At 54.7% G+C, this 22,315-nt stretch overlaps 3 protein-coding genes across 7 annotated transcripts; 2 read left to right on the top strand and 1 right to left on the bottom strand.

Annotated features, from left to right (window-relative positions):
- The first annotated feature begins 159 nt into the window (after positions 1 to 159).
- Positions 160 to 4,927, top strand: SIRT3 (sirtuin 3). 2 transcript variants are annotated; one of them, XM_033063825.2, is made up of 7 exons: positions 163 to 312; positions 1,297 to 1,488; positions 1,777 to 2,009; positions 2,118 to 2,218; positions 2,437 to 2,598; positions 2,915 to 3,124; positions 4,411 to 4,927. In XM_033063825.2, exons 2-7 carry the CDS (start codon positions 1,442 to 1,444, stop codon positions 4,429 to 4,431), a joined length of 774 nt encoding a protein of 257 aa, XP_032919716.1. In that variant the 5' UTR covers positions 163 to 312; positions 1,297 to 1,441; the 3' UTR covers positions 4,432 to 4,927. The 2 variants fall into 2 exon arrangements, with proteins under 2 accessions (XP_032919717.1, XP_032919716.1); XM_033063826.2 differs by lacking the exon at positions 2,437 to 2,598 and having other exon boundaries at positions 160 to 312.
- A 1,240-nt stretch (positions 4,928 to 6,167) lies between these two features.
- RIC8A (RIC8 guanine nucleotide exchange factor A) lies at positions 6,168 to 18,492 on the bottom strand. 3 transcript variants are annotated; one of them, XM_033063063.2, is made up of 11 exons: positions 18,404 to 18,492; positions 16,884 to 17,060; positions 14,618 to 14,665; positions 12,212 to 12,826; positions 11,783 to 11,877; positions 10,857 to 11,007; positions 10,176 to 10,271; positions 9,875 to 10,019; positions 8,713 to 8,857; positions 7,972 to 8,091; positions 6,168 to 7,229 (listed from the first exon to the last, which is right to left on the bottom strand). In XM_033063063.2, the coding sequence occupies exons 2-11, from the start codon at positions 16,965 to 16,967 to the stop codon at positions 7,109 to 7,111; spliced, it is 1,620 nt and encodes a 539-aa protein (XP_032918954.1). In that variant the 5' UTR covers positions 16,968 to 17,060; positions 18,404 to 18,492; the 3' UTR covers positions 6,168 to 7,108. The 3 variants fall into 3 exon arrangements, with proteins under 3 accessions (XP_032918954.1, XP_032918955.1, XP_032918956.1); XM_033063064.2 differs by lacking the exon at positions 18,404 to 18,492 and adding an exon at positions 17,511 to 17,882; XM_033063065.2 differs by lacking the exon at positions 18,404 to 18,492 and adding an exon at positions 17,142 to 17,233.
- BET1L (Bet1 golgi vesicular membrane trafficking protein like) lies at positions 17,355 to 21,851 on the top strand. Of its 2 annotated transcripts, none has more exons than XM_033063067.2 (4): positions 17,355 to 17,518; positions 19,218 to 19,309; positions 19,986 to 20,042; positions 20,240 to 21,851. In XM_033063067.2, exons 1-4 carry the CDS (start codon positions 17,455 to 17,457, stop codon positions 20,405 to 20,407), a joined length of 381 nt encoding a protein of 126 aa, XP_032918958.1. In that variant the 5' UTR covers positions 17,355 to 17,454; the 3' UTR covers positions 20,408 to 21,851. The 2 variants fall into 2 exon arrangements, with proteins under 2 accessions (XP_032918958.1, XP_032918959.1); XM_033063068.2 differs by lacking the exon at positions 17,355 to 17,518 and adding an exon at positions 18,488 to 18,590.
- Positions 21,852 to 22,315: the final 464 nt, after the last annotated feature.

Raw genomic sequence — 22,315 nt, 5'->3', positions numbered from 1 at the left:
CCAGGCCTTCCCCCGCCGCCTCTCCCCGCGGCCGCACCGCCGGACCGGCCCCGGGAGGGGTGAGCGGCGGCGGGTGTTGGGAGCGCGGGCGCGCGCGCTCGCGGCAGTGCGGTAGCGGCGATGGAGCGCGGGGCGCGGGCGCTGCTGGCGACCGGTGAGCGCCGGGGCCGGGGGGAGCCCGGGGAGCCCCGGGCCGCCCCCAGCACCGCTCTGCTCTCTTGCAGCCTGGAGGAGCCTGTGGGAGCGCGGGCCCTGCCATGGCGCCCGGTGCGGCGGGCACGGGACGGGGCTGGCCGGCGGCGGAGCCGGGAGGTAGGTGGGGAATGCCCGGCGGAGGGATGGAGCATCCCTGCGGGAAGGGGAGGGTGAGAATCGGTGTTCTTCCAAGGCTGAGAGTTCGGCTCCCCGCGGACCCGGTCTGACAGGGCAGAGCCGTGTCCTTGTGACAGCAGGGAAAGGCTGCCCGATGTGACATCCCTGGGAAAGCAGGGTCACATCCCTCTGACAGCAGGGAAAGGCAGTGCAGGGGCACGTCCTTAGGAAGTCAGTGTCACACATCCCAGGGAAGGCAGTGTCACATCCCTGGGAAAGCGATGTCATGTCCCTGCAAAGGAACTGTCACATCCCAAGGAAGACAGAGCTGGCCACCCTGAGGCTTGGAGACATTTCCAGCTCTATCCTTGCTCCTCGCGCTTGGCAAGCTCTCTTGGCTCTCCCTATGCCTGGTCTGGACTGTGCACAATGCCCTGCTCCAGCAGCACTAATTTTCTGGGAGAAGCTGTTCCCTGCTGATAATGACTGTTCCCGAACTGCTAATGACTGTTCCCAGATGATAATGGCTGTTCCCAGCCCAGCTGGGCACAGGGCTGTGATTCCTTTGGACAAAGACACACAGAGCCCAAGGGGGGAACAGGGAAATGACGGTGTCTGTCATCACCCTGAGAGAAACTTGTTGATCTCAGGACACAGCAGGGTCTCCTGGATCCCAGAGGAGTGTAAATCAACACTGAGAATGGTGATTCCCAGTGGGTCCAGCCTTGTGTCCATCCCTGTCCAAAAAAACCCTCTCACAGGAATACTGGTGACCTGGTAATTTTAGATCCACATAAGGAATTGCAGAGGGACGTGTCTGCTCCAGGGTTTGGGCCAGACTAACAGCCAAGCTTTCTCCTAGTGAAGCCCAAGCACAATCCTTCCCAGAGAAGAGCTTTCTCTGGAATTTTGGGTGATTTTCTCCCCCTGAGCTGAAATCACTGTCAGTTCTCTCAGTGCTGTGCTTCCCTCTGTGCCAAGCAGGATCCAAGGCTCCAGGCCCTTCTCTCTGAGCGCGGCTGCCAGAGCATTTTGGGACAGCAGGGGAGGTGACAAGGACAAGCAGCAGCTCACCTTGAAGGATGTGGCCAAGCTGCTCCGGAAGAAGGAATGTCGGCGCGTGGTGGTGATGGCCGGTGCCGGGATCAGCACACCCAGCGGCATCCCAGACTTCAGGTGATGCCTCCATCCTCTGTGTCCTTGGAGGGCTGAGGTCTTGTCCGTGGAAAGGGTGATTAAACATTGGAAAGGGCTGTCCAGGGAGGTGCTGGAGTCACCACGCCTGGAGATGTCCGAGGAATGACTGGACGTGGCACTCAGTGCTCTTGTTGACAAGGTGATGATGCATCACACGTTGGACAGTTTGATGGTCTTGGAGGTCTTTTCCAGCCTTGTTGATCCTGGGATTCTGTCTCCAGCCCAGGTCCCACCGCAGCCCCTCTCAGGTGCCCCCTGTCCCCACAGGTCCCCTGGGAGCGGCCTGTACAGCAACCTGGAGCAGTACGACATTCCCTACCCCGAGGCCATCTTTGAGCTGGGGTATTTCTTTGTCAACCCCAAGCCCTTTTTCACCCTGGCCAAGGAGCTCTATCCCGGCAACTACCGTCCCAATTCCGCCCACTATTTCCTCCGGCTGCTGCACGACAAGGGGCTGCTCCTGCGCCTCTACACCCAGAACATCGACGGGCTGGAGAGAGGTGAGCTCCCTCTCCCCATCTCCAGCAGGAGTTGAGGGGAGAAGCAGGACTGGGGAGATGCACACAGGGAGGCTCTGGCTCAGTCCTTTCCCACACACTGTATTCCAGCGGCTGGGATCCCTCCTGACAGGCTGGTGGAAGCCCATGGCACCTTTGCCACTGCCACCTGTACAGTGTGTCAGAGGAACTTCCCCGGAGAGGACTTCAGGGTGAGTGAGCCCAGCTGGAGGCATTAATTATTATAGTAAAGACAGGCCCAAACCTGTTCTTTTGCCCTCGGGGACAAGAGGTGTATGGAGGGGACCAGGTTTAGGGTTGGGCATTGCTCTGAGGTGGTTCTGAAGCCCTGTGACAGGCAGGTCTGGGGCCTCTCCCTTCAGGGGGACAGGGTCCCTGTGACAGGCAGTTTTGGGGTCTCTCCCTTCAGGGAGATGTCATGGGGGACAGGATCCCTCGCTGCCCTGTGTGCACCGGAGTCGTCAAGCCTGACATCGTGTTCTTTGGCGAGCAGCTCCCACAGCGCTTCCTCCTGCACCTCACCGACTTCCCCATGGCAGACCTGCTCTTCGTCATCGGGACATCCCTCGAGGTCTGGGAATAAGGGATACCCCTGGGACAAAGGCACATGGAAAACAGGGCCTGAAGAGACTCCGGGAGGGGGAGAGAGAGCTTAGAGAAGGCAAGAAAATGGGTTAGGGAGGTGAAATTTGAAGTGGAGGTTAAGAAATGAGGTGCCCTGAGAGACCAGGTGGGCACCGGGAGAGCTGAGGAAAGGCCACCAGGTGACTGGTGACACTGTGACCTGCTCAGAGTCAGGGTGGCTGAGCGGTTCCAAGCTGAGTGTGCTGGGAACTGGTGTCCCTGGCAGGGTGACTGTCCCTGTGCCTCCTGGGTTGCCCCCTCAGGTGGAGCCCTTTGCCAGCCTGGCCGGAGCCGTGCGCAGCTCCGTGCCCCGGGTGCTCATCAACCGGGAGCTGGTGGGACCCTTCGCATGGCAGCAGCGCCACAACGACGTGGCCCAGCTCGGGGACGTGGTCGGCGGCGTCGAGAAGCTGGTGGAGGAGCTGGGCTGGAAGGAGGAGATGCAAAAGCTGATCCAGAAGGAGAAAGAGAAGGTGGGAAGAGGCTCAGACCCCCAGCTCACCCCTCAGCCCTGCGTTCCCTGTGCTGGAGTTCTGCAGGGGAGTGGGTTTGTGCTTGCTGGGGTCACATTGCACAGAAAAGTGAAAAAAACCACCCAAACCAACCCAAACATGAGTGCTGTTTCACAACCAGTGGGCCAGGGCAGAGCACCGTGGGCTGAATGTGTCTGTGGTAAGATGGGAAGATGTGGATCTGCCAGTCCCAAATGGATTAGGAACATGGAAAAGGACAGGATTTGGGCTGAAAGCAGTGACCCTCTCAGGGACTGAAAAGCTTCCAGCTTCCACCATCACCTGGTGTGTGATTTGTTTGTGTACAAGCCCTGTAGCTGCTGGAGGTGCAGATTCCAGGGGGTGGGAGTAAGCAGACAAGAAATCCCCTTGGCCAGCAGTGCCAGGTGTGAGGCAGCAGAGCTTCCACAAAAAACTGGGATGTTCCACAGGCAGCGCTTCCCTTTGCTGTGAGGGGCTGGAAACTCTCACTCCCTACAGTCCTTTCATGGCTGTGCTTCCACTTCCAGAAATTTCTCTGGAGCAATAAGCAGTAGGACAGAGGGAAGGGACGCTCCAGTTGTGCTGAGAACCAACCAGTGCTACCATGGCCGGAGAGGGAGTGGGGTTCCTGCTCCACTTGGCAGTGATGAATCCTTAAACAGACTTTTTTTCCCCACCATTCTCACATCTGTAACCTTCTGGGATCTTCAGGAGTGAGAAATTGCAGGGGAACAAGTTCATAATTACTCGTAGCTCAGTGCTGATGTTAATTACTACATTCCTTTAGACCACTGGGAGTTTTTTTCCACATTTGACATCAAACACAGCTGTATTTTTTAGGCATACATTGTCCAAACGTGTCCAAAATCTGGCTTCAAGATTCCAGTTGTAACATCCAGGTTTTTCTTACTTCCCTCAGATTATGTGGCAGCTATGAATAGGAATTCTTAGGCTTTTTGCCAGGTTTTTGATTTTTCACTACCAACATTCTGGGGACCAGCCAGCCCTTGGCTCGATGCTTTCATTGCTCTGAATCCCTGAGGGATAAAACTGATGGAACAGTGATGGAGGAAAACCAGTTGCTTGGAGCAGCCTGGACTAGTGGAAAGTGTCCCTGTCTATGGCCAGAGGTGGGACTGGATGAGCTTTAAGGTCCCTTCCAAGCCAAACCATGATGGGATTCCAGGATTCTGTGAAACCCACAGGGATGGTACTGGGGCTGGAATATTTGATGCTCCCTAGCCAGCACTCTGGTCTCTTTGCAGCTGGATGCCAAGGACAAGTAGGAAGGTGCTCCTGTCACCCCTCAGGACGTCACTTGAGGACATCCAGCCATGAGTGTCACCAGCAAGTGTCCGAGGGCCTGGGGGCTCGTGCCAGCACATCCAATGAACTCCGTGTCTGCAGTTGGCTGTTTGGATCTCCCTCCTTCTAAGCCATCCATCCCAGAGCCCCTCAGAGGCACTGGTTCCACGGAGCAGGAGCTGGAATGCCGTGAAGGTCAGGCCAGGACAGACTGGAGAGTGTTTTCCAGCTCCCACTGGGCTGAGCATCCAGTTCCTGTCACAGCTCCTCCCCAGCCACTGTTCCCTTGGCCACGATCCTCAGCTGCTGCAGGCTGTGTTTAGTCTTCCATGAAATCTGTGCTAATCAGGGGACAAGCCAGGGGCAGGGGGGCTGCCCCCCATTCCCATTCCAGCTCAAGCTGCTGGGGGGAATTTCTGAATCACTGGAGTGTTAATTATTTAATAATAAAGAGAATAATTTGTTTGTGCATGTCAACTGAGGGCGTTTCTGTAAAGTCACGCCTTCTATCCTTACCACTGCGTCTGTCACCTGCTTTTTAGTTCCTTTTTTCCCCCTCATACAAGTGCCCTTCCCTGCTGTAGATGCCATCCTGGGGGATGGCAGTGTCACAGCATTGCAGCCATGTCCTACCCTGTCCCAAACTTGCCACAACACAATGCAGAGCCTTGTGGCACATCCACACTGGAAATGGTAGGGACTTTGTTTTTAACCATCCCCCAAAACAGTTCCATGATTCTGTGAACACCTCCCAAACCACCCAGTGCCAAGCTCAGACTCTGCTCCAGGGCATTCCAGGCCAGGCCTGGCAGCTGTTCTTAGGGATTTAAGCACTCTGGAAAATTGAAACAACATCAGAAGCAGACACCAGACCCCCCCCTTTTTTCTTTTTGCATGAAAAGCCTGGGAAAGCTTCAACAGCTGGGAAGGGATCAGGGGTCTGTGTCAGCACACAGAAGGGCTGGGAGGGGGTGGGTTTTGCTAGTTAAAACAAAGAGAAAAATGCAATTGGCCTAAAAGCTCAGACTGTGACAGAGCAGGGCTGTCCGCAGCCCAGCAGCCTGGAATGGCACTTGGGGGTCAGTCAGGAACTAAACAGAAACACAGAATCATCCAGGTTGGAAAAGACCTCCAAAATCATCGAGTCCAACCTGTGACTGATTCCTGCCTTGTCACCAGCCCAGAGCTCTGAGTGCAACATCCAGGCTTTCCCTGGACACCTCCAGAGACAGGGACTCCACCACCTCCTGGGCAGCCCTTTCCAATGCCTCACAGCCCTTTCCATGAGGAAATTCTTCCTGGTGTTCAACCTGAACCACTCCTGGCAGAGCTCTTGTCCTGTCCCTTGTTCCCTGGGAGCTGCACCCTCCTGTCAGGGTGTTGTGGAGAGCCAGAAGGTCCCTCCTAAGCCTCTTTTTCTCCAGGCTGAGCCCCCTCAGCTCCTTGTGCTCCAGACCCTTCCCCAGCTCCATTCCCTTTCTTGGAAATATTTCAGCCCCTCAATATCCTCCCTGCCTTGAGCTGGACACACCACTCAAGGAGTCTCAGCAGTGGAAACTAGAAAACCAAGCAAAGCACCCCTCCAGCTCTTCACCTCCTAGACCATGTTCAGGAACACCCCCAGCTCCCCAGAACTCATGGGCAGGAACACCTGGGATCCTCTGCCACAGGAACAGCCACAGGGATTTCCTTGCTAGAGGAACCACGGACACACTCCCACGTGTCAGGTTGGCTTTATTCTAGCATCACTTGTGCATTCCTACTCGTGATGGGAGGTTTGGGAACTCGGATACATGAGACAAATGGGAAGATTTTCTTTCCAAAGAAAACAGGAATAAAAATAAAGACAAATCTACACCAGGCCCGACAGCAGCCCCTGGGGGGACACAGCGACCTGGGGACAGCAAGGAGGAGCCAAGGACAGAGCACAGGTATCGGCCTTTTGTCTGGAAAGTTGGGAGAGGTGAACGCCCAAACCCAGCTGGGTGGTGACAGGGACAGTGCCCAGTGCCAGGGAAGGGACATCGGAGCGCTCCCAGCAGCCGCCCGTGCGCTCTGTCCTGCGGCCAATGGAATGCTGGAAGCTTCCAAGGCCTCACCAGCTCTGCTCTGCTCATCCACACGTTCTGGGTGTGCACAGACATGGATACAACCACCTGCACCATGCCCTGCAGATCCCACTCCCACTGGAGGCCCACACCCCTCTGTGGCAGCCCCTCTTCCCACGGCATTCCTGGGGAGCAGCCCCCACTGTGGGGCCAGGCACACACAGCCATGTGCACACAGGAGGCTCCGTGCATCACTGAACCCTGATGAAGTGGCAGGAAGAGCCTCCCCCTGACCCTTCTTCCCAAACAGCATGTATTTAAAAAACAAAAATCCTACTGGAGAGTCCTGGAAGCGATTTGGAGTGTGAAATCCTCAAGGCTGCTGACAGGAGAGACCAAGGTGGAGCCAGGTCACGGAGACCTCTGGAAGGAGAGGTGGCTATGGAGTCGGGAAGGAGGCAGGTATTCCATGTGGTGGGCTGTGAGGGCTCCAGGCTGGATTCAGATCCCACAGGGAGAGTCCTGGCACAGTGCCAGCCCCTGGGTGCAGCACCAGTTCTGAGGGAGAGTGGCTGGAGCCCAGCTCTCCACGGCTGGGGCAGGAGCTGGGTCAGTCCAGCCCCAGGTCCGAGTCGGAGGACGAGCGCTCGTCGGCGATGTTGCGGATGGCATTCTCCATGGGAGCCAGGTTGCCACTCGGAGTGATGCCCATGGGCTGGATCACCTTCTCCCTGAAGCCAGGAGGGGAGGGGGAAGGTAAAACAGAGCTGCAGCAGAGCATGGGAACAGACCAGGAATACAGCAGGACTGTGGGGCTTGTAGAAATGACCTGGAACACCCCCAGCACCACTAAAGATCCCTTCTGAGAAGTGGGGACAGTCCCAGCCCTAAACTTCCAGCATGGCAAAGCAATGGCCTGGAAGCACAATCTTATTCTCTGGAATAAGCTCCTTTCCAGAGTCCTGTTCTGTGTGGTTCAGGATTCCCAGAGGAAAACTAGTACTGGTGTCCACGTTCCTCTCCTTCCAAGACACAGTTACTTCCCTCCTAATGAAAGCCTGAACTCAGCTGGGCTCCTCTGGGTCAGAAATAACTGGAGAAAACACTCCAACAGGGAAAGTGGCTGGTGGCACTGGCTGCCATCTGTCCCCTCCATCTGAGCCCAAAATGCTGCTTCCCCCTGAGCAGCATTGCCAGGACAGAGGCTGCTGTCATTCCCAAGCACCTGGACAAACCTGGCGAGCAGCAGTACTTGGGAACCGTGCAGGCACGGGAAGGAATTCCACAGTGTCCCATCATGCCAAAGCTGGAGGAGCTGGCAGCACTTCCCTTGCACATCATGGGGCAATGCTGAAAGAGTTTCCCCACACATCCCCTGCCACTCCTGCTCCTAGATCCCTTCAGGCCTTGGGAATGTAGCCAAAGGAAGGTCTGTGACAGATGTACCCCCCAACAAACACCATGTCCCAGTACCTGGATAACTTGTCAAACATGTTGACCAATTTCATGGCTTCGTGCTCCTTCTGCTCCTCCGTCATCCCTTCCATGGGGTTGGGCAGCTTCTCCTCCACGCGTCCCGTCACAGGGTTGATGCTGCACAGAGAGCAGTGAGGCCAGGGCTCAGATGGGGACAGCAGGTGACAAAGGGCTGTTTGCAATCCTTCTGAGCTCACGGAGCAGAGGAATGGCATAGCATGACTGGCTGTCACCGCTGCTCGTGCCCTCAGCCCCAAGTGCCATCACAGTGCTACAAGGGCTTCTGACCTACATCCTTACAAACACCTCCCTTTCCTTCTACATCCCCTCCTGCCAATGCCACAGTGCCACTGGAAACGAGGTACATGAGGACAGTGACATTTCCTCCCTCTCCTCAAGGCAGGAGAGAACATCTTATGGAGGAAATCCCAACAAACCCAACCTGCAGGGACACTGAGCAGGTGTGTGGGAGATGCATGGACCTGGACCCCCCACCCTCAAGATACAACCCACTGCAGAGGAAAGGAGAGAGGGAAGGGAAAAAGAAAGAGGAACCAAAAACAAGCGACACTGAGCTCTGGAGAGGGATAGGAAAAACGAGCACTTCCATCCCTGCTGCAGTGGAAGAGCAGAAGGGAGATGGCAGGAGGTGCATGAAGAAGATGCAGAGGAATAAAGCAGGAGTGAGAGGAAAGTGTGGGAGAAGGGGAGCTCTAGAGGGGGAGTGGATCTCTTTACTTGGGCTTTGCCTCCTTGTACTCCTCCGTGTCTGTGTCTTCATCCTCCGAGTACTCCCCCTCTTCCCGGCCGCCGGCCATGAGGCCCCGTGCCGCCAGCAGCCCCGCGGCGTTCCCGTAGCCCGTGTACTTCACAAACCGGGACACTGCCAGGAAAAGGGACAGAGACCACCCTGTGCTCCCCTCCTGCCTCCAGCCCCACGTTCCCACCAGCCCCAGCATCCCGGTTGTGCCACATCTCCAGGCCATGGAGACACAGAGATGCTGACAGGGAGCAAGGCCCATGCATGGGAGCTGAACGTGGGCCAGGCTGTGTGCAGGGTGCTGGGACATCCTCCTGCATAGCCTGTCCCTCCCTGCTGGCCTGAGAGGCACCACCTCCTTCCCACTGAGCTCCTGGAGCAGGGCTGAGGGTCCTGTCTCAAGCTGAAATATAGTATGTGACCAGAAGTCTGTATTCTATCACCATCTGCTGAAACCAAGTGGGGCAGTGATCCTTATCTCTGTGGGAGATATTCTCTGCTAATGGGCCATCTGTTAAAACCAAGTGGGGCAGTCATTTTTATCTTTTCCACAACCCATCCTTCCTCCAGGGAGTTATTTTCTGTTAATGGGCCATTGAGTCCCACTGTATGACTGAAAAATTACTTCATCCCATTGGGAGATGCTCCAGCCAGGAGCAGGAGCCAAACATTTCCTACCTAGATAAAAACTAAGATTTGGAACATCAAAGCAGCCTTTTTTCCACTGGATTCCAGAGGAAAACCAGACCTTTCCACATCATCACTGGACCTTCAGAGGAAAACTGCACCCTTCTATAGGAGCACTGCTTCAACTGAACCATATCTGTCACTCCAGTGGGACTGCAGCCACCATTTAATGGGACTGCTACCAACACCCTGCCTGATGTCAGGTTGTATTCTGACTCTGTCAGTGTTTTGGGTTTGTTCTTTGTAATACTATTGTATTTCTGTTTTAAGGTTCCTAGTAAAGAACTGTTATTCCTATTCCCGTATCTTTGCCTGAGAGCCCCTTGATTTCAAAATTCTAATAATTTGGAGGGAGGGGGTTTACATTCTCCATTCTAAAGAGAGGCTCCTGTCTTTCAAACCAAGACAGTCCCAATCCCAGGGTCTCCCTGTGGAAAACCCCCCATGACTTACCGCTCTCCTTGCAGAGCACGAAGAGGAACTCGGCGGCGCAGTGCTTGACGTCGGTGTCGATGTGTGTCATGAGCCTCACCAGCTTGTTCCGCAGGGAATTCCCCACCTCCGGCCGGTTCCGCACGTCCCGCAGCGGCGGCAGCACCTGCAGGGCCACAGCGAGGGTGACAGGTCACTGTGGGTGCCAAAGGCCTCAGCCACCCGCAGCAGAGGTATCTGGAGGGTGGCCACAAGCAGGGCTTTGCTTGCCTCGCCTCCCCTCAGCGCAGCACCCCTGAACGTGGGGCTGAGCACAGCATACCCTGGCCTTCAGGAACTTCCTGGTCTGACGGTGGACTCGGGCACTCTCCGTCAGCAGGTTCAGCACAGGGGTCAAGCTCTCCTTCAGCTTGTGGCCCTGCAGAAACATCCCCAGAAGGAGCAGCACGTTAATCATGCTGAGCTCTGCTTGTCTGGTTCATGCTGGGGAACATGAGCACAGACCATCAGGGAGATGGATGGACACACAGCTTCCCAACCTCTGCCACAGGCATTCAGTGCCTCCTTCCTCACCACAGCACTTCCTGTGGCACAGGCAATACTTGGGCAGGGCATCCAGTGCAGTGCTAAAATTTGGAGGCCCTTTGAAACAACTCCACAGGCTGAAAACTGTAGCCAACTCAAAAATAAAATGAACTCAGTTTTCCAGAAATGCCCACTGGATCACTGCTGAGTGAAACAGAGCAGATTTGTCAATCACCCAGTTAAATCCCAGCTAATCAACCACTGTCCCACTGATCTCACTGCCTGCAGCCCTCAAAGCAATGGCAGTCACTTTCCCAGTTCAGGGATGTTGGTTTAGTCCCACCAACCACAGCTCTGCCAAAAGCTGTCCCTCCTACAAAGGGCTGATTTCAAACCAAGCCTGCTGCTCCCACCAGGCTCTTCCAGGCTGAGGGAAAGGTACTCTGGACCTGTGGGAAGCAGCAGCCCCACCACTCACCCTGTCCAGGCGCCGCTCCAGGAAGTCCAGGAGGATGCTGACCGCATCCATGTTGACACCCATGTACTCCAGCGAGCCCGGCCGCACTTTGGGAGTCAGGAGCACATCCAGACACTTCAGGGGCAGGTTGCCCAGCAGGTTGACTGTGTGGCTGCATGTGTGAAAGAGAAGGGAAGTGAACACACAGTGATGGAGCTTTGCTCACAGAAGTTCTTCGGCTCTGCAGAAATGAAGGCCTGTCATAACGTGCAGGAGTGTGAGGACTCTGCAATCCAAGTTTTCCTGGAGCATCTCAAGCTCCTCACACCACTGAAAGGGAATAACTTAAGATGCTTTTTGGGCAGCTAACTATATGCTGAGAGTCCAAAGATACTTTAGTGACATCTGAGAACCCACAGATCTTGACACAGAGCAAAGCAGGACCAATCTGGGTGGTCCAAGGTCTGTCTCTGGAGTCTCCTGTTCCACCCCTAATCCTGATGTTCCATGCCACTGCTGCTTGGGATCCCCATGACTATGTGTTCTTGGGGACAGGGTGGTGTCACCTGCTCCAAGCTGAAATCCCTGACCCAATAATGCTTGGCAACATGACGCAGCCAATCTCTCAGCATGGCTTAAGACTAATTAAGGCCACCCCATGGACGTTTTAAAGCAGCACACTTCTCTGGCCACTTGCCCACTGACATGGATGTGACCGTTGGGACATCCTGACACAGTACATGGAACAAGATCTCAGGGGCCAGGAGGCCATGGCATTCCCACATTGCATTCCCAGGGCAAGAAAGCTGTTTCTGAGCTCCAGCAGCGTGAGGGATCCCCAGGCTAAACCTAAGAGCTGCTGGCCAGCAGGGTCCCTCCCAATTGCCCAAAAGGCCAGGCAGGAAGTGCCTGGGGGAGCTCCAGGTGAAGCTCCTCCCAACACAGACCTGTGGAACTCCTCGGTGCGGTCCTCGCCGTCGGCAGAGATCATGAGGCAGTGGCGCAGGAGGGCACCCAAGTGCCTGTACAAAGCAGCATCTTCCTGGCCCCAACACGGAGAAAGAACACCTCGATCAGCAAAGGGCATCCCACACATCCCAGAGCCTGCAGCCTATTCCCCCCTTCCTGATCATGGACTGCAGGGTGTTCCAGGGAAAGCAGACTCTCATTTCTCCATCTGGCAATGCTCTAAAAGCATGGGTGAAGTAAGGGATAATACTGCACTGGACAGAGGCAGTGCCCTAAGGACACCTGAGTCTCTCACCACCCTGAGGGTGCACAGGACCAGTCTGGGACATGAGAAAATGCAAGGGAGGAGAAAACCTGAAAAGCCAGAGCCCGGAGACATGTGAATGCCACGGGCCCAAGGAGCTCACCTCGTCCACCTCCCTCTTGCTGGAATCAAAGGTGATGTTGAAAAGCACTTTGAGGATCTCCATGGCTCGCTCCGTCTCCTGCCGAGGCAAAGGTGGGAGAAGTCCCTCCTCAGTGGCAACTTCGTAGGGGTCCAACCACTTGACCCCGAGGGTAAGCTCCAGGGTGTCTGTCATGAGGCTGATTCCCCGGAGCTCCTGGGCGAGCTGCTGCCGGATGTCCACCCTGAGGGCTGTCAGCAGGAACAGCAGGCGCAGGTCAAAGAACTTGATGTCGTGAGGAAGGCTCCGCTCGTTGTAGAGCTTGATGCGCCGGGCCAGCCCCACCACCAGCCGCCCCTCTGCCGTCAGCTCCTGCGCCATGGCGCTGCTGAACACGATGTTGCACAGGCATTTCAGGGATTCCAGGATTACATCCAAGTCTGGGACCTCCCGGATGAGCTCCTCCGAGTAATCGATGCCGGCGTGCCTGGAGAGGGTCTTCAGGCCTTCCTTGGTGGTGAAAGGGTCGAGGCAGTGCTTGTCCCGGGACAGGATGCGGATGCTCTCCAGGCAGGTGACCTGGCATGATGGCTGCAGCTCCCTCTCCAAGAACTTGATCAGCAGCTGGGCCATTTTCTGTGCAGTTGGAAACAAGCAATGCCTTGGATACTGACACTTCCCAGTGCTCCCTGTGGCCCTGCCATGCTCTGCTCTGGACAACAGCAGTGTCACCTGGGCCTGCTCAAGCGTGCACTCAGCAGCGCTCAGAAAGTGCCAGGCTCTGGCATTGATCTTGATCAGTTTGGGCAAGAACAACCAGGAAAAATTGTCTTGCAGAGGGTATTGGGTGCAAAGGGAGAGCACAAACAGGACACTGTTCTAGCTCTGCCCTGGTGAGCATGGTTCAGGCTGACAGGGCTGACCTGCCCAATGCACAAGGGAAGGACACAGGACTCAAGGGAGATGAGGAGAGCATCTAATGCTTTGGGAAAAGAGGTGAAAAGACCTCAGGAGATTCAAATAAGCAGCATCTCCTTAATTTCACTGCTGTCTGGAGACCTACTGGCCCAGATCTTCCATGGGTACAGACTGGCAGAGCCCCACTAACACAATTCACGGGAGCTGCAAAGCTCATGGGGAACAGTGAGTCATGGAGCAGCACAAGAGCACAGGTAAGGCCTCACAGACACGGGCAGCTCAGGCTGAACCACATGTGGCAAAACTTCATGTCATACCAGGAACCCACACACACCACTGGGGGAGCCCACCAGACCTCAAACACAACACAGCTCAGAGCACGGGTCTTTCTGTGAGGTTACAAGAGTGAAAGAACCAAAAAAATGAGGTTTGTAACTGTCTTAACAGCTCCATTGATTGCATTTCTAAATAATCAGAGAATCAGTAAGGTTGGAATCATTAATCATAATTATAATCATTAATCATAATCATCCAGGTTGGAAAAAACCTCCAAGACCACCAAGTCTAACCTGTGACCAATCAGCACCTTCACAACCAGACCAGATCGATCCAGTGCCAGCAACAAAAGCCTCAGGCTGGCTCAGTGGAAAGAGATCTCGGGATGTGTACTTGAAGCTGAACCATCTCAACAGCCAAGCACGGGAACTAGTGGTGATGTTCATCTCATACTTCATGGCACACACCCCAAAAGCGGGACACTGTGCCTGAAGCCATGTCCTGTGTGACTGTCCCAGCTCAAACAGCGGGTCAGTGCAAGGTAAAGAGCTCAGATCTCATCAGATCCAGTCCCACATTTCAGGCTGTGCCTGGAATGCTCCATGTGGCAGCAGCTGGCCCTGGCACAGCCAGTGGAGGTCCCAGTCTCCACCCTGGGTCGCCTGGCCTGTACTCGCTGTGCTAACACTGGCATTGGCACCATCCACCAGTGAGCTGACCACAGAACTGAGCCAGCTGGAAAATAACCCAGGGAAAACAGTCATTCTTACGGCAGAACAGCCAGGCTGAGGCCTGCTCTGCCATGAAAAGCTGCAGGAGCAGGAATGAGCAGGCAGAATGTTTTTTCTCTCCAAGTGCCAGATTACACCAGCTCAAAGGATTTGCTAATACACAGCTCCTGGCAAATCCTGCTGCTGGCTCCCAGCGTAGCCCCTCACCCTCCCCTGGAGCCAGCACTGCTGTGATCCCTGTCCAGAGGCACCAGAGATCACATCCATGGCTGGGACTATATGGATCATGGAATCAGTGTCAGAGAGATGCCCACCTTTATCCAAAACCACCAGCTACAGATGGCAAAAACAGAGCCAGACACTCCAAGCACACCATTCCCTAACCAAGTAAATGGAAAACTCTCATTTCTCCTGTGGGAGCTGCTTGCCAGGCTCAGCTGGACATGAGTACAGAGCAGTACATTTACACACTGACCAGAGGAGGAAAGCAGTATGTGCCTACCTTCCTCTCTTCCCGCTCCTCATCCTCGAAGATGAAGCACTGAGATTTCTGTGGGAAAAACAAAATCAAGCAGAAAGAGGAATAGTTTAAAACTCCATGGGACCAGGGCAGAGCTATCCAGCTGGAAAGAGCAGGTCCAAAACATGCTGCAATAGCAAGCACACCATCTTCTGACATCTCCCCCCACATTATGGGCATCACCCCTGGATCCACAGCATCAGTGGAATGCTACCAGCCAGCCACAGATCAGATGGATTTAGTTTAAATACTGAAGCAGCACAGTGGCTATTCATCCCAATCCCCATATCCCATCAGAGCCGGTAATTCCCCTGCTCAGCGATACCACTGAGCCATGCCTACACGTCCCCCCTTGATATTTATTATTCCTTTTCCTGACCAAAAGAAGTCCTGCCTCCTTGGTACACAGGAATGGATCCTCATGGTTGTCCAGGTCTTTCTTTAAACATGAGGGACTTGGTCTCCACACTCCATCCTGTCCCTGTGCTAACAAACTTCCCTGATGTCTATTCATTCTGTTTCTCTTGCTATTTTGTTTGTTCTTCACTGACAGCCTGCTTCCTGACCAAACCTGCTCCCATGGAATTGGAGAGCACAGGAGATCACAGGTGCCTGGGAAGAAGCAGCACTTCCCAGTGACTGAGGCAATCCTTGTTCATACCACAAGAGAGTTTGATCCCAGCTCGGAGAAATAAAATGTTTAAAATCCATAAAACACTGATTATGTGTGTGCAGTCACCAAGAGCCCAGGGATGGAATTGGCTCTGTCCAGCCTGGAAGCTGCAATGGACACAGTGCCTGGAGTAGCCCCAGGCGTGAGGACAGGACAGGTGTACTCCAGCCAGGCTGTGTGTGAGCTCCATGAGCTGATCCATCCATGTTACCAGGAGCTGACGGCTCAGTCCTGGCACCGCTGTGTTCCACAAGCGGGAAGCTTGTTCCTCCCTCAGCACATCCTATTCTCAGGCTGTAATCCCATTTGGGGATATTTTGGCCACAACTGGGATTTTGCTTTAGCTGTAGTTTATTCCCAGCAAGCAAAAACTGTGTGCACAACAGTGAATTGAAACAAATCCGCAGGAAAAGGATACAGAACCATCAGTCTTGCAGCAGAAGCAATGCCAGGCTGTGTCAGGTTTATCTGCAGTTTCATAATCCTCTTTGACTGCTCCATTTCCTCCAGACAGGTCAGCAAACCCTGTGGTTCCAGTTCCCTAAACTTGATACCCCAGGAAGGACCCAGCTGGGGGAATCCAACAGGAAATATTGTGGTTTGGGGGCACACAGACACAGCTCGCACCCTGAGGATGCCAGCGCTGCACCTGCTGCTGGTGCTGTTAATCCTCAGTGCTGTCCTTAACAGACACTTGCTCCCTCTTGGCCAGTATCTCCTCATTCCAAATCCGACTGTTAGGAATAGTTCCACACTCTCTCTCGCACACTCTTGCAAAATATTCCTCAGGTTTTCCCTGCTGGCTTCCACCTACTCCAGCCTGGTGCAGAGTGAGTCAGAGCAATCCACAGGGCCAGCCCCTCTCAGGGGAAACCTCTGAAGGAAATTTCCCTGACAACCGGTTTCAAACAGGATTTCACAGAATAGAATATCCTGAGCTGGAAGGAACCCACAGGATTCATTCAGTCCAGCTCATGGCTCTGCGCAGACACCACAACAATCCCACCCTGTGCCTGAGAGTGTTGTCCAAGTGCTTCTGGAGCTCTGGCAGCCTTGGGGCTGTGCCCACTCCCCAGGGAGCCTGTTCAGAGCTCAAACACCATCTGGGGGAAGAACCTTCTCCTAATATCCAACCTAAACCTCTCCAGCTGTTCCCTTGGGTCACTGGTCACAGAGAGCAGAGACTGGAGCTGCCTCTCCGCTGCTTCTCAGGTCTCCTTTCTCCAAGCAGAAATTTACCACCACGGATAATCTTTTCCTACTCTAAAGCTAGAAACGCTCCCATCTCTGCTTCCAGATCATTGGGGTTTGATACTCTATACTCATTATTTACTGCCTTCAGAGCCGTGTCCATGGGAGATCCCAGCAGTCACCTCTAATCATCTTTGACTTGCAAATCCCAACATTGTTTCACCTGCAGCTCCTCCCTGGACTCTCTCAGCACCTCCAAAACTGCGTTAACATAAAAGCTCCTCCTACTCAGTACTCTTTCTTCCTGGCCAGGTTTCACTTGGAATCTGGATAATAATTTTTTTAGGAGTCCCTGAGCTGAGGGAGGGGTTGATGCTCACTCACCTCTTGGTTGTAGACCTGGAGCACCTTGAGAACGGTGTCCTGCTCCCCACTTTCCAGTGTGGATACCACAGCCTGGAGCTCCATTATCACAACAGCTCAGCTACGGCACAACCCGGAGGAAGCGGAGCAAGGGGATTTCCAGGGTGGAAATGGAAGAGCACCTCGGCACACAGATCTCTGAGAGGGAAGAGAGAAAGGGGTGGAGAGAGCAAGGAGGGATAAAAAGCCACACAAAAAACCCTGAGTGATATTGCTCACACTGCTGCATCCGTAAAAGTGGAGCAGATGGATAACCCGAGCAAAGCCAGCAGCCAGCTTCCTCTCTCTCTCCTGCTAATCCTCTTCTTCCTCGCTTTGCTTTTCAATGTTTAATATATGCCCTCCCAGGAAAGCATTCAGGGAAAACCTTCCCCCCACCAGCTGGGGATTAACGTGGAGCAGATAACAGCAGCTCCCTGAAATAGCTCCCTGCCTCCTCCTCCTCCTCCTCCCCGCCTGCCCTGATTTCTGCTGCCGCACAGGGGGGAAAATAACAAATAAAACCAAAAACATTCCCGCGGAGTGACAATGGATGGAGCGGCGAGGCAGCCAGGCGGGAGAGCATCCTCCGGCTCCAGGCGGAGCTACCTTGGCAGGTGGTGGGAAGCGGAGCGAGGAGGGTTTGGTGGCGGGCTGGATTATGGCCGATCCCTGCAGGCACAGCCAAAAGGCTCGTCCGGAGCTGGCTGTCCCCGGGAGAGGATGTCCCTGCCGGCACTGCCAGCGAGCAGATGCGCAGCACCGCGGGATTATTTTGGACATGGCACCGGTTTAGCGGCTCACAGAGCCCACGGTGTTGGGACGTGACTCCCAGCGCGGGGAAATCCAGCAGATTTGGGCTCGGACATGTGTTGGGCTGCCGTGTTCCCGTGAAGATGAGGCTGAGCTGATCACACCAACCTCAACAAACGGGGACCCCAGGCACAGAGCCCGCGGGGTTTGGGCTGTCCCCTCCTGCCCACGCAGGCCCAGAGCGGCTTTTTGGGGGAAACCAAAAGAGGCAGATCCTGCATTTTGGAAGGCGGAAAGCTGCGGAGACAGGAGGCTGGGCTGGCCCGGGGCAGGGACACAGCATCCCCATGGGCAGGGGCCGGGATGGAGGGGATCCACCTCTGCTTTTGGGGGGATGACATGAACCAATGGATCATTGGGCATATCCCCCTTTTCCATACTCCTACTGGCTCCTCACACTGCCACCTCCTTCCCCCACCACTGGGGTAAATTCCAAACCCCTTTTTTTGTCCCCAAAACCCTATTTATGTCCCTAAACCCCTACTTCCCCTCACCTCTATTTTTGTCCCAAGCCCCTATTTTTCCCCCAAAACCTCACTTTCCCCACCCCCAACCCCCTAATTATTTCCCCAAAACTCCTTTTTGTCCCCAGACCCCCATTCCAAGCCCTGTATTTGCCCCCTTTTGTTGTCCCCCAGCCCCCGTTCTCTCCCCCAGCCCCCTGTGCCCGGGCAGGGCGCTGGCCGTACCTGGGGCCCGGGATCGCTCGGGGGGCAGCTCCAGCCCTTCCTCCCCGGCCCGGGCGAGCGGCCCGAGGGTCCCGGTGCCGGGGGGAAGCAGGAGGAGGAGAAGGAGGAAGAGCGGGCGGACATTTCGTGGCGGCTCCGCCCGGTGGGGCGGGACGGGCCGGGGCGGCCATGGCGGAGCGGGGCCGAGGTGAGGGAACAAGGGACAGCCACAGGGACAGGTTTGGGGGGCAGAAGGGGCTGGAGCTGGTCAGAGGGAGGAGGAGATCCCGATCCCACTGAACCCCACGGGGGGTCCTGCAGTGCCCCGATATCTCCCCTATAGCCCCGGAACCGCCCACTCTGTAAGCCCTAATTGCCCGCCTGGATCCTTTTGGGATCCTCGGCTGCCTTCCCTGGACCCCTGATTTCCTCCCCAACCCTTAATTGTCCCCTTGTACCCCTAAGTGCCCCCCACTAAACCCTAAGTACCCTTTTGAGCCCCCCATAGCCCCTAATTGCCCCCGAACTCCCAATTCCCGCCCCCCGGACCCACAATTGCCCCGCAATGGGGGGAAATGCCCAGAGACCCCAGCACAGCCGAGGGACAAAGGGCCCCGAGTTTGCCGGGTTTCACCCAAATCCTGTCCCTGGGTGTCGCTGGGCCGTGCTGGCAATTCAGGGTGCAAGTCCTGGTTCTTGTTTTGTGGGGAGTGTGCGGTGTTTTGGTCACATTTTGGGAGGGTTCCACAGCGCAAACCATGCGCGGAGGGGCTGTGATGGAAACGGAGCTGTGCTGTGGCAGGGACGATTGTGAGCTCCTCGTTCTTCTCCCCAGGACAGAGTCCCAGTGCCATGGAGGACCTGCTGGATGTGGAGAACAAGCGGATGGCCGACAGCCTGGCCAGCAAGGTCACCAGGCTGAAGTCGGTGAGTGCCCGAGGTCAGGTGTTGAGGTAAAGGACAGGCTCTGATCATCTGTGATCCTGCAGGGAGGGGATCACAGAACCATGGAAAGGTTTGGGTTGGAAAGGACCTTAAGGCTCATGCAGTCCCACCTCTTCCCATGGACAGGGACACCTTCCACTAGACCAGGTTGCTCCAAGCCCTGTCTGACCCAGCCTTGAACACAGGGGTGTTGCTAAGCTTACTTCCTTGGGGAAAAAATAATGAAAAGAAGGCAGGTAGATTAATTCTGGAAAATACCTGTGTCTGTATGAAACTGTTCTTCAAGCTGGTTTGCTCCTATTAAACACTTAGATTTCAAGCTTTAAGCTCTAAATAATTATTAAAAATTTAGTACAAGCCATGAAAGAAGTCAATGAGTCACTGTGTAAAAGGGCAGACTGAATTCTTGCCATTGTATCCCAGAGTTTAAAACTCCCCTCTCTACGTGGCAGTCAGGCTTTATTTTCAGAGCTGGAAAAGTTCACCTGTGTGACAGGGAAATGCAAATCATTTTCCTTGTTCCTGCACCAGACAAGCCCCTGTGTGTCTGTTGGAGCTGGGAAAGCAGCAGCTTGCTTTAATAATTTGCATTTCAGATTTTAGAGGTTCTCTGGACATTAAAAACTCATTAATGCCCATTTCCTGCCTTGCCCTACAGCTGGCTCTGGATATTGACAAGGATGCTGAGGAACAGAACCGCTACCTGGATGGCATGGTAAGGACCTGGGAACTGGGACAGATCAGGAAATTGAGATGAGAGGTGGGATGGCAAAAGCCCTTAAGGGAGAAGCCCTAAATCAGCACCGGGATTGTTGGGTTGTCCTGTAAAGGGCTCATGCTTGTGAGTTCCTCCTTGTGAGTTCAAGATATTCCATGATTCTGCAATGCCTCCAAGGTGTCTTTTCCCACCAGGACTCGGATTTCCTGAGCGTGACGGGGCTGCTGACAGGCAGCGTGAAGCGCTTCTCCGGCATGGCGCGCTCCGGCCGGGACAACCGCCGGCTGCTCCTCGCCGTGTCCGTGGCACTCATCCTCATCTTCTTCATCCTCTACTACCTGGTGTCCCGGGCAGGGACCTGAGTCCGGGCTGGGAGGTGTCACAGGGCCCAGAGCAGGGTAGGTGGCACAGGCCAGACCCCACCCACCATCCACAGACCTGTCCACATGTTTTCCAGAGGAGCCTCTGGCCACAGCTCCACCTTCCCAGTGACTTCTCAACCCTCCAGCTCCTCGTTGTTGCTGGGCCCAGACAGCTCTTCCAAAACAAGTTTGGCTCCAAAGGGATTTTCATGTCGAACATGATTTTGGGGTCATGGCTCAGGCCATGGCCTCCTGCCTTGTCCGCATTCTGTGGGCTGTTTCTAAGGGCCACTTCCACATCACCTCTCTCACTGAAAACCAGGAGCTAACAAATCCAGGGACTTGTGGATACTCCATATCCCAGCTGAGCTTTGCAAGCTGTAGGATTTAGGATGCTGATTTATGAGATTTCGGAGTACCAGTGTGTGACTTACATTCCGTGTGGCCGCTCTCCATTTCCCTGGGACTCACAGATCATATCCCTGGGCTGAAAGGAAACCTGTGCTGTGCTGCTTTTGGATGGAATTAGCAATGGATCTGGGCCTGGATACTCTTAGGTTGTGGTAGGGAAGAGATGCAGGGAAACAGGACTTTAATTAAATCCTGGTTGTCTTTATCATCCTTGTGGGCAAACCGGGCTGGACCCTGTGGAAATGGATAACCACATGGATTTTCATTTGTATGGAACCTTCCAGAACCTTTCCACACATGTGCAAATTAAGTACTAAATGAGGGTAAAGAAATCTGGTGGCAGAAGGTCCAGTTAATTGTGGTTACTGTGGCACCCTGGTTTTAGAGCACTTTGGGGAGATGCTGTGCCAATAATGCAGAGGTTGAGGTGAGGTGGAATTCTCCCTGCAGTGCTGTTGGGAATGGGGGGAAATCAAGGAGAGATTTGCTGATTTGTTTATGAATTTAGATGGTACAAAAGGAACCCCTACCTTGCTTTGGGAGGTGTCTTTGCTTTTTGCTTATCATTTCCTGTAACAGCCAGGACTCAGTCATTCCTCCTCCTCTGATTCAGACTCCAGCAAACCCTCTTCATGGATGGCTGGGTGTTCCTTTGCCTTCTCCCTGTTCCCAATGGGAATTCCTTTGCCCTTGGGCTAACTCGGGTCCACAGCTATGAAGGGAATGTTGTCCCACGTACCAAACTGCTCATAAAACACACCCTGACTGGATTAGATGTGTTCTTTTTCACATATGGAAAAAAATGTGCAGAGAAGGCAAAGACAGAGGAGTCAGCAGGAACTTCCTCTGGCTCTTCCTGCTTTTCTGGTGCAACGTGGCAGCTCTGGGCTCTTTCCTTTGAGAAGACTCAATGGCTTGTGATTCTTGGAGCAGGTGACTCCCGATGAAAGGCCCCTGGAGCAGCCTAGCCCTCACCCTGGCGGGGTTTATTTTGCCTTTCCTGCTGTAAATAAAGCTGATTTTAAACCTTTTAGCCCAAATGTTTGTTTCTTGTGCGAGGTGCGAGGTTGATCACCTGGCTGTACCTGCAGCTTCACAGCCCAATTCCAGCATCACCCGGAGCCAACCCGGGGCTGGAGCAGGACCCTCGGGTGGGGATCCCCCGGTGTCGTGGGGAGATGAGCATGGGGATGCACCGGGGCAGTGGGGACTCACGGGGACACTGGGAAGGCCTGGGGACAGTGATCCGTGATGACAAGGGACAATGAGAGACACGGGGCCAGTGTTGGGGGTGCTAGCGGCCGCTCACGCCTCGAGGGTCGATGTCTCCACCCATGTCTGCGTCCTCACGGGCGTCCTTGTTCCCGTCCCTGTCGCGGCCGCCCCAGGCCCCGGTAACTGGGCCACGCCATGTCCGGCGCCGCTTCCCTGTCGCCATGGCAACCGGACGTCTCACAGGAAGTGACGTAAGGGAGAGGACGGAAGTGGTAGCTGGGG

The sequence above is a fragment of the Catharus ustulatus genome, chromosome 6 (genome assembly GCF_009819885.2).
Source record: "Catharus ustulatus isolate bCatUst1 chromosome 6, bCatUst1.pri.v2, whole genome shotgun sequence".
Classification (NCBI taxonomy): Eukaryota; Metazoa; Chordata; class Aves; order Passeriformes; family Turdidae; genus Catharus; species Catharus ustulatus.
The sequence above is the reverse complement of the archived record's forward strand: the minus strand, read 5'-3'. Positions and strand labels throughout refer to the sequence as shown.

Bases quoted from the DNA above. Each gene is read 5' to 3' on its own strand.
- SIRT3 (XM_033063825.2), top strand. From the start codon at position 1,442: ATGGCCGGTGCCGGGATCAGCACACCCAGCGGCATCCCAGACTTCAG. The intron at 1,489-1,776 runs GTGATGCCTCCA...CTGTCCCCACAG, and splicing joins AGCGGCATCCCAGACTTCAG to GTCCCCTGGGAGCGGCCTGT. The intron at 3,125-4,410 runs GTGGGAAGAGGC...GTCTCTTTGCAG, and splicing joins TCCAGAAGGAGAAAGAGAAG to CTGGATGCCAAGGACAAGTA.
- RIC8A (XM_033063063.2), bottom strand. From the start codon at position 16,967: ATGGAGCTCCAGGCTGTGGTATCCACACTGGAAAGTGGGGAGCAGGAC. The intron at 12,827-14,617 runs GTAGGCACATAC...CCAACTGCACAG, and splicing joins AGGAGCGGGAAGAGAGGAAG to AAAATGGCCCAGCTGCTGAT. The intron at 11,878-12,211 runs GTGAGCTCCTTG...TGTTGGGGCCAG, and splicing joins GCAAGAGGGAGGTGGACGAG to GAAGATGCTGCTTTGTACAG.
- BET1L (XM_033063067.2), top strand. From the start codon at position 17,455: ATGGAGCGGCGAGGCAGCCAGGCGGGAGAGCATCCTCCGGCTCCAGGC. The intron at 19,310-19,985 runs GTGAGTGCCCGA...CTTGCCCTACAG, and splicing joins AGGTCACCAGGCTGAAGTCG to CTGGCTCTGGATATTGACAA. The intron at 20,043-20,239 runs GTAAGGACCTGG...TTTTCCCACCAG, and splicing joins ACCGCTACCTGGATGGCATG to GACTCGGATTTCCTGAGCGT.